Source organism: Giraffa tippelskirchi, chromosome 3, assembly GCF_054371585.1.
Source record: "Giraffa tippelskirchi isolate mGirTip1 chromosome 3, T2T-mGirTip1v1.2.pri, whole genome shotgun sequence".
NCBI classification, from domain to species: Eukaryota; Metazoa; Chordata; class Mammalia; order Artiodactyla; family Giraffidae; genus Giraffa; species Giraffa tippelskirchi.
In genome coordinates this window covers 41,207,650-41,222,600 of record NC_137277.1, presented here as the reverse complement: position 1 = coordinate 41,222,600, position 14,951 = coordinate 41,207,650, and the positions used below count along the sequence as shown (strand labels likewise).

Here is a 14,951-nt window from a genome sequence, read left to right as displayed (position 1 = left end):
CAGTTTTTGTGGGAGCTGTGCCCCCTCCTCCTCACCTTGCTCAGATGCTCAGGCATGGAAGGGACGTTTTCAGGAACTCTCCAGGGAGCAGAGGTAATTAACCTCGGCCTCTGCTGCTCTGGCCTCACCCCACCAGTCTGCCTACACACAGGTAGCTCCTGGAGTAGGGTGGGTCCTGCCAGCCCTGGAGGCCCTCTGCCTTTCTCTCTCCTATCCTCTCTGACCTGTGGTCTACAGCTGCCCTTGTTATGAGGGCCATGTTGAAACATCTCTTTTTTCCTTGCTACCACTTGCCCCTCCTAATCCCCTGTGCCCGGTCAGCCCCTGGGCCATGTCTGGTCCTGAGCTGGAATCTCGGAGGAGGCTGCCTTCCTGTGGGAGGTAAGGCTGGCATCTCTTGCTGCCAGGTGGGAGGAGGGAGCTGTGTGGATGTGAGTGGAGGACTTGGGGTGGCAGAGGGGTAGGGGTAGAGCCAGGGGTGACCTGGGGCAAGTATCATATCTGGCTGTGACCCCTGGGGTTCTGCATGCTCCCTAGGACATTGCCACTGCCATTGGCAGGTTGAACCTGTAGTGGGTGCCTGGGTGCCGCCTGGTGGGGGAAGGAGTATTGAAATTGGAGCTGACAAATGCCTGGCAGCCCCTGCCTAGAGCAGAGCCAGGCTTGTCTTGTGCCAGGAAGTTAGCAGCATAGCAGAAACAAGCGATGAAGATGGAACCTGGCTTTGTAACTCAGAAGGTGACTCAAAAGCCCTCTTTGGAAGCTGATGGGCTCTGGGCCTCCGTTAGTCCCCTTGTGCTGTGCTGTGCTCTGCTCTGCTTGGTTGCTCAGTCGTGTCCTACTCCTTGCACCCCATGGACTGTAGCCCGCCAGGCTCCTCTGTCCATGGGATTCTCCAGGCAAGAACACTGGAGTGGGTAGCCATGCCCTCCTCCAGGGCATCTTCCCAACCCAGGGATCGAAACCAGGTCTCCTCCATTGCAGGCAGATTCTTTACTGTCTGATTCACCAGGGAAGCCCAAGAATACTGGCGTGGGTAGCTTATCCCTTCGCCATGGGATCTTCCCTACCCAGGAATCAAACTGGGGTCTCCAGCATTGCAGGTGGATTCTTTACCAGCTGAGCTACCAAGGGAAGCCCTCTGCTAATTCCCATGAAAGAATTTCTCTGCTGTTGCTCCTTCCCTATGTGCTCTTTTTTTTTCTTTTTTTTTTTTTAACAATGTTTATTTACTTGACTGCGCTGAGTCTTAGCTGTGGCATGTGGGATCTAGTTCCCTGACTAGAGATCAAACCTGTGCACTCTGCATTGGGAGTGCAGAATCTTAGCCACTGGTCCACTAGGGAAGTCCCCCTATGTGCTTTTTTTTTAAAGTTACATTTTATTCTAGTTTTAAAGTTGCGGTAAAACACATAAAATTTACCATCGTAATCATTTTCAGGTATGCATTTCAGTGGCATTAAGGACATGGTTACACAACCATCACCACTATCCATGACCAGAACTCTTTTCATCTTGCAGAACTGAAAGGCTGCACCCATTGAACACTAACTCTCCCTTCTTTCCCCTCCCCTACACCCTGGCAACCATCATTCTGCTTCCTGTCTTTGGATTTGACTACTCTAAGAACATCGTATAAGTGGAATCATACTGTCTTTTTGTGACTGCGTATTTTACTTAGCGTAATGTCCTCAAGGTTCATCCACATTGTAGCACATGCTAGAATTTCCTTTGTTTTTAAGGCTGAGTAATATTCCATAGTGTATATATGCCACAATTGGTTTATCCATTCCTCCATCAGTGGACACTTGAGTTGCTTCCACCTTTTGACTGTTGTGCATAGTGCTGCAGTGAACATGGGTGTTCCCTGTCTACTTTGGGGCTTGCTTCAGACATCAGCAATAGTCCAGCCTTGGGGTTTGGTCAGGGATGGGCCCTCTGACTCTGCCCCGGGAGAGTGGGTGGCTCACCCAGCTTGGCGCCCTGGTGTCTACTTCTACCAAGACTAAGACATCAGCACTCCTGGCCTCAACCTGCTGCTTGCGGACATTCTGGACTTCCTTCCCCTCTGCGTTTAGGAGAGGGTGCTGTGTTCCTGGTTTTCTCCTGGAATAGGAGGAGAGCAGCAGGGGTGCACCATGAGCCTGGCATGGGTGGTATTAGGAGGAAGGGACTGTCAGGCGTTGGGTAGGGGACACGGAACCTTTCTGAGACTGGGGTGGCCGACTGACCTTACATGGAGGAGCTGGAGGGCAGGCTGGTAATACCAGGGAACCAACGTGGTTCTGAAATCCCCATGACTGAGCACAAGCAAAGTTTACTGCTTGCTCACACTGGTCCATGGCAAGTATGGCAGGGCCTCTGCTCCACAGGGTTACTCAGGGACCCAGCCTGATGGAGGCTATAGCATCTGGAACCCATGGCCTCCAAGGTCACTGCCGCAGGGGAAGAAGGAGAAGGAGAATTGTGTACAAGGGCTGATCAGAGCAGGGGGAGGCAGAGGTGTCAGGGCCTGAAGGAGGTGGGCATGTCTGTGTATGTATGTGTGTGTATGCATGTGGGCAAAGAGCAGAAACGAGCTGACTGGGGGAACCCCATTGCCCTACCACAGCTTAGCCCTCACCTGGCTTCGCACCACCCAGAGGAAAGATGACTTTGGTGTTTCAGGAAGCAGCCATTGATTTGGAAAGTTCCCCTCATCTCCCCTCGGTGGGTGACAAAAGGAAGCTGGAGCAGGCGAAACCCCTGGCCCTCGGAGGGGAAGAGAGAAGGATGTGAGTTTTGAGGTACCTTATGACCCTGGACAATTGTAGAGAATTTTTTTTAGGGTCTAGGGAGACTCTGTGTGGAGCACCAGCAGCTTGGACTGAATGCCAGCGAGCCGGGCCTCCTGGCAGCAATGCGCAGAGGTGCAGGGTATTTCTGAGGATGTCCAGGTGAGGGTGTGCAAATGTGTGCAGGTTGGGAATGTCTTGGCTGATTCTGCAGAGAGAGGTGGGAGCCTGGAGTTGCCAGGCTCTGGGATTGAAGGGATGATGTCAAAGGCGGGGCAGAGATTCTGATCCTGACTGCCACCAACGTGTGAAGGCCTCTTTAAGAGTCTTACCAACCTCTCTGGGCCTTGTATTAGATATTTGTCCTCTGAACTGGCCCTGCCTTCTTCTCAGCACTAGATTGAGAGTCATTTAATTTTTCATAAATACCCCCAAGGACTCATGAAACCATATATGGGAGAGGGGCCCTGAGGAGGCCAGCCCAGGCCGGTGATAAGTGGACTTGGATCCAGAGGTCATTGTCATAATGGTCCTTTGATTCTTCCTCCTGCATCGCCTCTTGGCTGCTCCCCCTTCTCCCCCTTGGGGGCCCAGTCTCATTTCCTACTAGCAAGCCGGGAGAGAGGAGGAGGAGGAGCAGAGCTTTAATAAATCCGATCAGTCCAGGATCATTACTTGTTATCAATTCATGATAGTTCAGAGGGGAAGCAGGAGGCAAGGGAAAGCTGTTAACTCTATCAAAGGTTAGAATTCCTATAGGATTTATCAGTGACCTCCTGGCCTCAGACCCTAAGTAATTAAATTGGCTATTATGGGTAGAGATTAGAGGATTTTTAAGGGACTGTATCAGCCAGTCAGCAGTTATCCAGGATCCACTGTGTGCGAATGCTGTCCTGAGTGCCATGAATAATATGAAGTGAATAGAAGACGCTCCTTGTCTTCCAGACTACTGCCACCTGGTGGGTAAGCCGGAGTATGTGCTGTGCTGTGCTTAGTCTCTCAGTTGTGTCCGACTCCTTGCGACCCCACGGACTGTAGCCTGCCAGGCTCCTCTATCCACAGGATTCTCCCAAGGATACTGGAGTGGGTTGCCATGCCCTCCTCTAGGAGATCGTCCCCACCCAGGGATCAAACCCTGGTCTCCCGCATTGCGGGCAGATTCTTTACCATCTCAGCAGGAGTATACCAAAGACCAAATGAATATGAACTTGACTTGCTTCGTAGAGGAATTTTTTTTCTTCTTTTTCGGGTCTGATTGGCTAACGTACTGTTTGTGAATACTCTCCTTGTTTGCTATCCCTCCCTGATCTTCAGGGCAGCCCTGTGGACTGGGCAGGGCAACCATGTCATCCTATTTTACAGTGAGGAAGGAGAGGCTGTGTGGGGCTGGGACCAGAACCCAGATCTGACTTCTGGCCCCGGTGTCCACTCATTATATCCCATTGACTAGCTGATGGTAGCACAGCTGGGGATACTGAGTCCTGCTTGGGGTCTGTTCCTGTCACTGTGTCTGGTACATAATTTAGTAGCTGTTTGTTGAATGACTGTTGCCTATTTACACATGAAGTAGGTTTTTCTCCACTGTGGTGAGGTCATCTAGTCGTTCTGCACCGTTATTCCTATATGTTTGGTGGACATATAACTGCATTTCCTTCAGAATAATTAGGAATTTTAGGCCCCTCTACCTGAGTGGGGAATTAGGTCAAGTACAAAAAGCAATAGACTTGGTCCAAAGAGCAGGCTTGATGGTGTGGTTCAGTTGTTTCTTAGCCAGGTGGCTGTGGATGAGACCCAGAGCCTCTTTGAGCCTCAGTCTTCCCCTGTGTGAAATGGGCGAGTAATATCTACTCTGACAACATCCCTGGGTTTTGAGAATGAAATGAGATCCTGGCTGTGGGCTTGATATGTACACTGTTAAAACACGGTGCAGATAATAGCATTTCTCATCTGTCTCTCTGAGCCCGGACACTGTGAAGCCTCTCTCCTTTTTTTGCCCAGGGCCGGCGTTGGCGGGTTCCCCATCTCTCGCCTGCCTTTTCGGCCCCTGCTACGGATGCCCCCAAGCCTAGGACTCCTTTGTTTCAGGCCTTGGAGTCCTGGCTTCTCCAGGCGGCCACGGTCTCTGCCTCCTTCCCCGGGGGAGCGGGGAGGTGGAGGAGAGGCTCGCGTCACCATGGCAACCAGAGAGGCCGAGCCGCACCCCCGCGGGGGGTCTGAGCCTGTTCTCAGCAGCGGGGGCGGAGCCAGAACCGAGCGCTCCGGCTAAGCGGCCCGCACCTCCGGGAACCAGCTGTCCGGGGCGCCTCTGCTCTGTCTTCCTGTTGCTCCTTTGCGAGGCTAGTGCCCCTGCACCAAGCCTGCCTGGAGGCCTAGGGGTGAGGAGGAGGCCATCCTGCGGTCCAGGCAGCTGCTGCAGGCCGAGGCTGAGGTCCCCCCCCCGCGCCGTGTGAATGGGTCAGGATCTGCCCCCTGGGCCTGCCCACGGTAAAGCCCTGTCTGTGCACCTCCTTCGCCTCTTCACGAGCAATCCTTCCAGTCCTTCAGGGCTTAAGTCAAACCGTGCCTCTTACAAGTCACCTTTCCTGTGCTTGTCAGACAGCCTGGCTGTTGGCTTCCTGGGGCTGTTTTGGAGAGGAGTTTTATTTGACTTTAGGGGCTGTGACCTCGGGGTCCTCGTCTGAAACTGGTGATTCTCAACCTTACGATACATTATAATCACCTGGGGAGCTTTTAACAGCCCTGCTGCCCTGGCCACCCCTCACCAATTTAATATGGATCTCTGGATTGGCAGCCAGACACCAGACTTCCCAGGGAATTCCAATGTGTAGAAAAGGTTGGAACTGGTGTCTTGAAGTTCAAATTTTTTTTTATTTTTTATATATTTTTTTATTTTGGCTGCACTGGGCAGCTTGCAAAACCTTAATTTCCTGACCACTGATCGAACCTGCGCCACGGAGGTGAAAGCGCCAAGTCCTAAGCACTGGACCACCAGGGAATTCCCAAGTTCAAATTTTAAATACTCCCATGGCCTGTGACACCTTGCTTGATGCTAAGCCTACTGAATGCAGGCTGACCAATGAACAGTTGGGTCTACTGATAAAGCAAAGCCTGCTGGAGCCTAGCCCAGTTGTATGTTTTCAATACTCTGATTTGCTTTTTGGTTTTTTTTGTTTGTTTTTCAAGGACTAGGAGATCCCGGGGGGCCCATATTACTCAGCAAGAAAACTGGGCTTGTAAGGATAATAATTACTTTTTAATTTAGCACCTGTCATGAACCAGGTGCCTTGCCTTGCATTTATTTTTTCATGTTATTTTTGTTTAGTTGCTAAGTGGTGTCTGACTCTCTTTCGACCCCATGGGCCACCAGGCTCCTCTGTCCATAGGATTTCCCGGGCAAGAGTACTGGAGTGGGTTACCCTTTCCTTCTCCAGGGGATCTTCCTGACCCAGGGATCAAACCCACGTCTCTTGCATTGCACGTAGGACCTTTACCATTGAGCCACCAGGGAAGCCCCTTATTTTTTCATGCTACATGCTAGGTTGCTTTAGTTGTGTCCAGCTCTTTGCGCCCCTATGGACTGTAGCCCACCAGGCTCCTAGCTCCATGGGATTCTCCAGGCAAGAATACTGGAGTGGGTTGCCATGCCCTCCTCCTGGGGATCTTCCTGAACCAGGGATAGAACCAGTATCTTGTTTCTCCTGCATTGGCAGGCGGGTTCTTTACCACTAGTGCCACCTGGGAAGCTCTATTTTTTCATGGGGATCCCGCAAAAACCTCATGAGGTATAGGCATTGTCTGTTATCCCTATTTCACAGATGAAGAAACTGAGGCTCTGGAAAGTCAAGTAGCTTGCCCAAGGTCACATGGCTTTTAAGTGACAATACTGGGATTGGAACCTGAGTCTGAGTCAAAGCCCATGCCCTTGACACTGTCCTGTCCTGGCTCCCAGCTCCCTCTTCCATCAATTGTAGAGCAGGAGATGCTGGGAATGAGGCGACTTGACCTGTGGGAAAGATGCTGGTCTCAGGAGGCCTCACCTTGGTGCCATGCCACCTCTGAGGGGACTCCCAATGGGATCTCTGGGGTCATCTGGGGTCATGGGGCCCTGAAGGTATCCAGCCCGCTCTCCTGTGCCTTAAGCCGACCTCTACTGAGGATTGTTCTGCCCAGATGCTGTCCAAGTTCTTTCACCCCCATGATGTTTAATGTCCCACAACCAGCCTGTGACATGGCACTGTTATTCTTGTTTCAAAGAAACTGAAGCTTAGAGGGAGGCCAGAGCCAACTAGATGATGATCCGCAGAGCAGTTTTCTGGATTCTATGGCCGCTCAGCTCCAGACTCCGAGTCTGCCTTGACTGTCTTGGTTTCCACCAGATTGTGGGGTGATGGGAGGGCAAGGTTCATAGCCCTGCGTACCCCTCAGCTGTGTGAAGGAGATGAGGCCACCGCGGGGGTTGTCAGCCTCAGAACCAAGCCCACTTGTCAGGGGTGTCCTGGCTTGCTGGGAAGGTGGGGGAGTTTGAGGATTTGGGGGGAAATGATCCCCTGGATGGGGGGGCATGGCAACCCACTCCTCTGTCTGGGAGAAGCCCATGGACAGAGGAGCCTGGCAGGCTCTAGTCCATAGTGTCGCAAGATTGGCCATAACTGAAGTGACCTGCGCCAGGTTTCACAGCAGGGTCAGCACAGGCCTGAATCCACCGCGCGGCATCCAGGGGAGGTCTGAGAAGGGGGCAGAACCATTAGCTGGGAGCTAGTGACAGGAATGGGTTTCCCTGGTGGCTCAGCGGCAAAGAATCTGCCTGCAATGCCGGAGATGTGGGCTTGATCCCTGGGTCGAGAAGAACCCCTGGAGGAGGAAATGACAAGCCACTCCAGTCTTCTTGCCTGGAGAATCCCATGGAGAGAGGAGCCTGACAGGCTACAGTCTATGGGAGTCAGACACGACTTAGCAACTCAACAACAGTGACAGGAATGGTAAATTGGAAGGACTCAAGTGGTACAGGAGGAGGGATTCCAGGACCTCGGCTTCAGCCTGGCCAGCCTGTTCATCAGTGCTCCGAGCAGAAGGGCGTGGTCCTGCCCCTGTCCTTGAAGCTCTGTCCCCTCAGGGAACAGCCTCTTCCTTCCCCTCTTCTCTCAGTTCTGTCAAGGCGCCCCCAGACCCTTTGCCAACTGGCCCTCTCCCTCAGGCTTTGACACAAGTTGTTTCTTCTTCTTGTGGGCCCTGAGAGCAACCCGCCCAGGTGGGTTGTTTTTTTTTTTTTATCCTTCCTATTTGTACAGGTTGTACCTATTATAATGGTTGAAGCACAGGTCCTGGAGTCACACTAGTAGTGTTCAGACTGGTTCTTCATTTAACAGCCTTTTAAACTGTGGGCAACTGACTTAACCCCCCTGTGCTTTCACTTCCTTGATTATAAATGAGAATCATAATGGTACTACTTAATTTGGTTTTTAATTTTTTAATGCTTTTTTTTTAATTAAAAAATTTTTTTAAATTTATTCAATTATGCTGGGTCTTAGTTGCAGCATGCAGGCTCTTTGTTGTAGCATGTGGGGAACCTGGGCCCCCTCCATCAGGAGCTCGGCATCTTAACCACTGGACCACCAGGGAAGTCCCTTAAAAATCTTTTTAAAGTGCACCAGTGTTAAGCATGGTGGTGGTGGTTTAGTTGCTAAGTCGTGTCTGACTCCTGTGACCCCATGGACTATAGCCTGCCAGACTCCTCTGTCCATGGGATTATCCCGGCAAGAATACTGGAGTGGGTTGCATGCCCTACTCCAGGGGATCTTCCTGACCCAGGGATTGAACCTGCGTCTCCTGCATTACAGGTGGATTCTTTACTGCTGAGCCACCTGCTGCTGCTAAGTCGCTTCAGTCGTGTCCGACTCCGTGCGACCCCATAGACAGTAGCCCACGAGGCTCCCCCGTCCCTGGGATTCTCCAGGCAAGAACACTGGAGTGGGCTGCCATTTCCCTCTCCAAAGCATGAAAGTGAAAAGTGAAAGTGAAGTTGCTGAGTTGTGTCCGACTCAGCGACCCCATGGACTGAAGCCTGCCAGGCTCCTCTGTCCATGGGATTTTCAAGGCAAAAGAGTACTGGAGTGGGGTGCCATTGCCTTCTCCAGCTGAGTCACCAGGGAAGCCCAATGTTAAGCATACAGTTTAATATGAACTCTTACATACCTCTACTCATGTACCCACCCAGATCAAGATGTAGAATGTTCCCAGTAACCTGGAACGTTCCCTCATGCCCCTTCCCAGTCAATACCCACTGCCTCCCTCGGCCCACTCCCAGGTAGCCTCTACTGTGAACTTTCATCACCATCGGTTCGTTTTCCTGATATTGAACTTCATAGGAATAGAATTGTGCGGTGTGTGCTTCTTTGTGTCTGGATTCTTTTGCTCAACATATTGTTTGTAAGATTCGTCTATCAGAGAGTTGCTCTGAAGGTGAAAAGAGGTGGGTGCACAGCCCAGGGCCTAGCAAGGCACGGATGGCAGTGAGCGTGCTAGAACCACCCTGCAAGGTCGGGAAGGGGGAATGGAGTCTGTGCCCCCTGGGTTTGTTACCACCTGACACAGAGAGTGGCATATGGAGACTTATTTTTGGCTGTGCCAGGTATGAGTTTGGCAAGGGATCTTCGATCTTTGTTGCCGCAGCATTCGAGATCTTTAGTTGCGGCATTCTTAATTGCAGCATGTGGGATCTAGTTCCCTGACAAGGGATCTAACCTGGGCCCCCTGCTTTGGGAGCACAGAGTCTTAGCCACTGGCCCAGCAGGAAAGTCTCTACATACAGAGACTTTTGATGCTCTCTGAAGATGTTTGATGCTGCTTTAGTAGGAAGCATGGTCAGGCCTGAGCTTCCCTCTGCTGTCTCTGAAGGTTTCCCCACCCCTACTCCCATTGTCAGTTCTAAGGCAGAAAATGAGTTTATCAGCCATTATCCCTCCCCTGCTTGTAGGGAAGGACCATTCCACACCTGGAACTCATCTCTGTCCTGCACCCACAGGTTCTTAGAGTGTCCAAGAGGAGATTGGAAAGATCCCTCAAACTGCCCTCAGCATCTCTTTTGGGGGTTGGGATACCAGGATAGATTCTTGGCGATGTCCACTGGTCACTGGATATTCTCAGGGGAAGGTTGTAAATAGCTTGACACCTGTGTGCCTCCAGCCATCTGGGTGCCCCTTCCTCCCTGGTGCCCCTTCCTCCCCCTTGTGCCTACTAGAGCTGGAGGTGGTAGAAGTGAGGGCTGGTCATTTGGGTTTGAACGTACCGCCTCTGGCCACATTGGGTAATGTGAAGAGCATTACCCAAAAGGAGCATGTCTGAGATGGTCCGACACTGGTTGGTTCACATCCTGGCATCTGGCAGAGGCTCCATCACAGGCCTGAAATAGATAACTCTGTGATCACATGTGGTCCCAATCTGGGTGATTCTTAGGCAATCTGGAGGTCACAGGATGCTGCCTGCATTGTAACTCGACAGAGGAACATACGCATCAGGAGGAATTATCTAAAGTTAGCGATGCTCAACAACAATGTGGCTGGTGAGACCCCACTGTTGATAATGGTCCAAATCAACTGTCCCCAGTGGGTCCTGCCCAACGCTTAGCTCAAAAGGCCTCAGTGTGCTGGTCTGTGCTCACTTCTCCAGTGCTATCTGCCCCTCACTCCCTCTGCTCACTCAGTTTTCCAGCCAGGCCTTGCTATCTATAGTCCCCCTAAGGGGCCCTGCTATTTCACACTTTGTGCCTTTGCCAAGCCTCTTCTTGTTGCCTAGAACTCTGCTCCTGTCCCCCATCTTCCTGGCAAGCACCCACACATCTTTCAAGATTCAATTAGTTATATTAATAATAGCAGCTAAGATTTATTGGGTGCTTACTATGTGCTAAGTGCTTTGTCTGCGTTATCCAGCTTAATCCTCAAAGTAGCCCCGTGTGCTCCATCTCTACGTCATCCTCTTTCACAGCTATTGGTTTAACCAATATCCATTTGTAACTGGCTGCCTTGTGCCAGCCACTTCTCTGAGCACAGAGCAGTTAGGAAGTGATGGAGCCTGGATTGGAGCCGCAGCTGTGTGAACCCGGGATTCTTGTTCTAAGCCACAGTGATAAACTACCTTCCTTGGAGTATCACCCAAGCCCATCCAGCCACTCCCTCATCCATCCTGTTTCTTCCTCTCTCCCACCTCTCTGCCTTGCCTGTGAGGTGCTTCTGTCATAGCATCTGGGAGGTTTTCGTGCTTATTGGACTGTCTTCCTCTACTGGGCTGTAAGGATTTCACTTAAGACTGTGTTCATTTTAATTGGCAGGAAATCTAATATATAGGGGCTTATAGTTCCTGTTTAGCAAGAAATGAGATAGGCTGTTTCCAGTGTAGCTCATAGCTCAGTGAAAGTGAAAGTAGCTCAGTAGCATCAGGGAAATGTCTATGTTCTTTCTTGATTATTTCCTCATGGCAGCAGTATGGCCATTGTAGCTCCAGTCATCACATCTGAATTCAAGGTAAAAAGTCCCCTTTTAATTATTAAAGCAAAGGTTTTGCCAGAGGCCTTCACTAGCATCTCATTGACCAAAACTATGTCAAATGGCCACTCCTGGTTGTAAGAGAGGCAGAGAAAGTGGATATTTTGCCTGAGACTAGGTTCATTGTCACTTCATATACAACCAGCATAAGGGAAGAAGAGAAGCTAGATACTGAGTACTGAGTAGAAGACAAGCAGTGTCTGCTAGTAGCCGAGAGAACAGAGACTATGAATTATTAATAATTTCTCCCAAATCCTCAGAATCTGAATGCTTTATAGTTGTTTTGTGTTGTTGCCTTTCAGGCAACATACAGATAAAAGCATATAGACTTTTTTTTTTCCAAATACTTTGGCCATCTGATGTGAAGAGCCAACTCATTGGAAGAGATCCCAATGCTGGGAAAGATCGAGGGCAGGAGGAGAAGAGGGCAACAGAAGATGAGATGGTTGGGTGGCATCATCGACTCAAAGGACATGAGTTTGAGCAAACTCCGGGAGATGGTGAAGGACAGGGAAGCCCGGTGTGCTGCAGTCCATGGGGTTGCAAAGAGTCAGACAGGACTGAGCAAGTGAACAACAACATACTCTACATTCTATTGTTAATTTCTTTTTTCACTTAATAAGATGATGTAAATCATCCGTATAATTTTTAATGACTACATAGTAGTTCATCTTGATGAAATAGCATAATTTACTCAATAATTCCCTATAATTAATCATTCAGCTTGTTTTTAATGTCACAATTATAAACAGCCCTGTGATTAATAATCTTGTAGCTTTATTTTATGCACATTTACGATTAATTTCTTAGGACACAGTCTTAGATTATGCTGGGTTAAAATCTGTACCAGGACTTTCCGGGGCAGTCCAGTGGTTAGGAATCCACCTTCCAGTGCAAGGGACTTGGGTTTCAATCCCTGGTTGGAAAACTAAGATCCCACATGCCATGGGGCAACTAAGCCCTCACACCTCAAGTAAGCCCATCCTGTACAACTGGAGAATCTCACGCACCGCAACGAAGACCCAGTGCAGGAAAAAAAACAAAAACTATACCAACTATTAAAGCTTTTGATACCAAACTGACTCCAGAAAAGTTATGCCAGTTGTACATATCCTCCAAAAGATTCTAAGAATGCCTGTTCCTGTACAAGTTTGGGTATTTTCCTTGCTGATTTGATAGGAAAATTGCAAAAAATAGAAGTTTGCATTTTCTTTGGTTACAATTGAGGTTACATTTGACATATATATATATTATATATATAATATATACATATTACACACTGGGCACTTGTAGTTCTTTTAATTTTCTATTCATTTCTCTAACTCATTTAGCAAGTTGAGTTTTTCTCATTGGATTGCAAAAGCACTTTATATAGGGAGGAGACAAGGAGTTTCATAGGAGAAGGGTTCATACTGAGCTGTATTTGAAGGCTAAATAGGACTTCACTGGGTGGACAAGGGAGAAGAGGGGGTTCTAGGTATAGGAACAGCATGGGCAAAGGTTCAGAGGTAGGAAACAATGAGTGTGTTAAGGCACTGTGTTAATTTCATAGGGCTGCCATTAGAAAAAATTATCACAAACTTGGTGACTTAAAAACAACAGAAATTTAGTTGCCCAGAGTCTGAAGGCCAGAGCCCAAAATCAAGGTGTTGGCTGGGCCATGCTCCCTGCCAAGGCACTAAGTTGGGGAGAATCCTTACTTGCCTCTTCCAACTTCCAACTGGTGGTTCCAGGCATCTCCTGAGTTCTGGCCGCATAACTCCGATCTCTGCTTCCATTTTCACATGACCTTCTTCTGTGTATCTGTGTCTTCTCCCTGCTGTTACCTACAAGAACACATCATCTGATTCAGGTCCATCTTAGTCTAGAGGGCTTGCCCAGTGGCTCAGCGGTAAAGAATCCACCTGCAATGCAGGAGACATGGGTTCCATCCCTGGGTCGGAAGATCCCCTGGAGGAGGGCATGGTAACCCACTCCAGTGTTCTTGCCTGGAGAATCCCATGGATAGAGGAGCCTGGCGGGCTACAGTCCATAGAGTCGCAAAGAATCAGACATGACTGAAGCAACTTACCACGCATTCATGCAGTTAGTCTAAGATCATCTCTTCTAGAGATCCTTCACTTAATTACATGTACAAAGAACTTTTTCCTAAATAAGGTCACATTTATGAGTGCCAAGGTTAGGATTTGGATATATATATGTATAGGTATGTATATATATTAGGTATGTCCCTGCAAGCCCCTATATATATAGGGGCTTGCAGGGACATACCTAAGAAATGTCTGATATTACAGAACAGCAGAATATGACTCTGTAAAGGACGAGTCAAATGATGACCATGAAAGGCCTTTTGCTGAGGAATTTGGCTTGTGCCCTTGAATTGAATGGGGAACTGTTGGAGTTTGAATCATCAGATTTGTAGTCTGGCACTCAACGGGGAAAGAGTGTTGGCACTGTCCTTGTAAGAGTTGATGAGGATAGGAAAAAGGATGGGGAGTGGGGATATCTCAGGGTGTAGGATATGAACAGGAAGAGGGAGGAATCTGGAATGACTCCTTGGTTTCCAACTTGAGTAATCTAGCAGATTAACTTCAGGAAAAGGTCGGGTTTGAATTTCTGGAGTGGAGATGTGCAGGAAACAATCAAAGAGATGGGTCTATAGCCCAGACCTCTCCCTAGAATATAAATAAAATTTGGGAGAGGGGAGTAAAAGAAGTGACAGAAGCCTGGAGAACAACAATTTCTCCCCCTCATTTTCTTGTGAAAAATTTCAAGCCTACCTAAAAGTTTAAAGTATCTTATAGTGAACACCCATGGATCCACCATCTGGAGTCTATAATAATCATTTTTCTCCATTTGCTTTATCACACATCTATCCATCCCTCTTGAACATCATCAATGCATCTTGTTTTGTATGTATTTCAGGGTAAGTTGCAAACATTAGGTACGTTTCACTTCGACACATTAACATGCAAATCAATCACTAGAGTTCAATATTTAGTGAAATGCACAAATCTTAAGTGTACTATTTGATGAAGTCGATGAATGCATCACTGTGTACCCACATATCCCCATCAAGATACATTTCCGTCTCCCTAGAAAATTCCCTGTGCTCCTTTCAGTCAACTCCTGTCCCTACCTGACCCCTACAAGCAACTGCTATTTTCTTTTTTTTTTCAAGCATAAATTAATTTTGTCTGCTCTAGAACTGCATGTAAGTGGAGCCATACAAGATGTGTTCCTTTGTATCTGGCTTCTTTCACTAAGCATAATGCCTGTAAATAGTCATTTCTGTGTGTTTCAGTAGCTTGTCCCTTTTATTGCTGAGCAGTATTCTATTATAAACATGTGTGGTTTAGTCACTAAGTCGTGTCTGACTCTTTGGAACCCCGTGGACTGTTGCCTGCCAGCCTCCTCTGTCCATGGGATTTCCCAGTCAAGAATCTGAAGTGGGTTGCCACCCCTTCTCCAGAGGATCTTCCCGACCCAAGGATCAAACCCATGTTTCCTGCATTGGCAGGCAGATTCTTTACTACTGAGCCATCAGGGAAGCCTCTAAAGATGTGTAGGAATAACCGTTTGGGGAATTCCCTGGTGGTCCAGTGTTTAGGACTCAGCACTTCCACTGCAGGGGGCATAG

At 48.9% G+C, this 14,951-nt stretch overlaps 1 protein-coding gene across 7 annotated transcripts in view; it reads left to right on the top strand.

Moving 5' to 3' along the window:
• The window catches only part of ABR (ABR activator of RhoGEF and GTPase), a 191,486-nt gene that overhangs the window by 71,083 nt on the left and 105,452 nt on the right, over nucleotides 1–14,951 (top strand). The window contains exon 1 of one of the 7 annotated variants that reach the window (XM_081580133.1): nucleotides 4,981–5,258. The exons of 5 other annotated variants lie outside the window; for them this stretch is intronic. In XM_081580133.1, coding sequence (XP_081436259.1) covers nucleotides 5,225–5,258 — 34 coding nt within the window. In that variant the 5' untranslated portion in view covers nucleotides 4,981–5,224. Of the gene's footprint in view, nucleotides 1–4,980; nucleotides 5,259–14,951 lie in introns of those variants that run through there. One more of the 7 variants, XM_081580137.1, reaches the window with a different exon arrangement.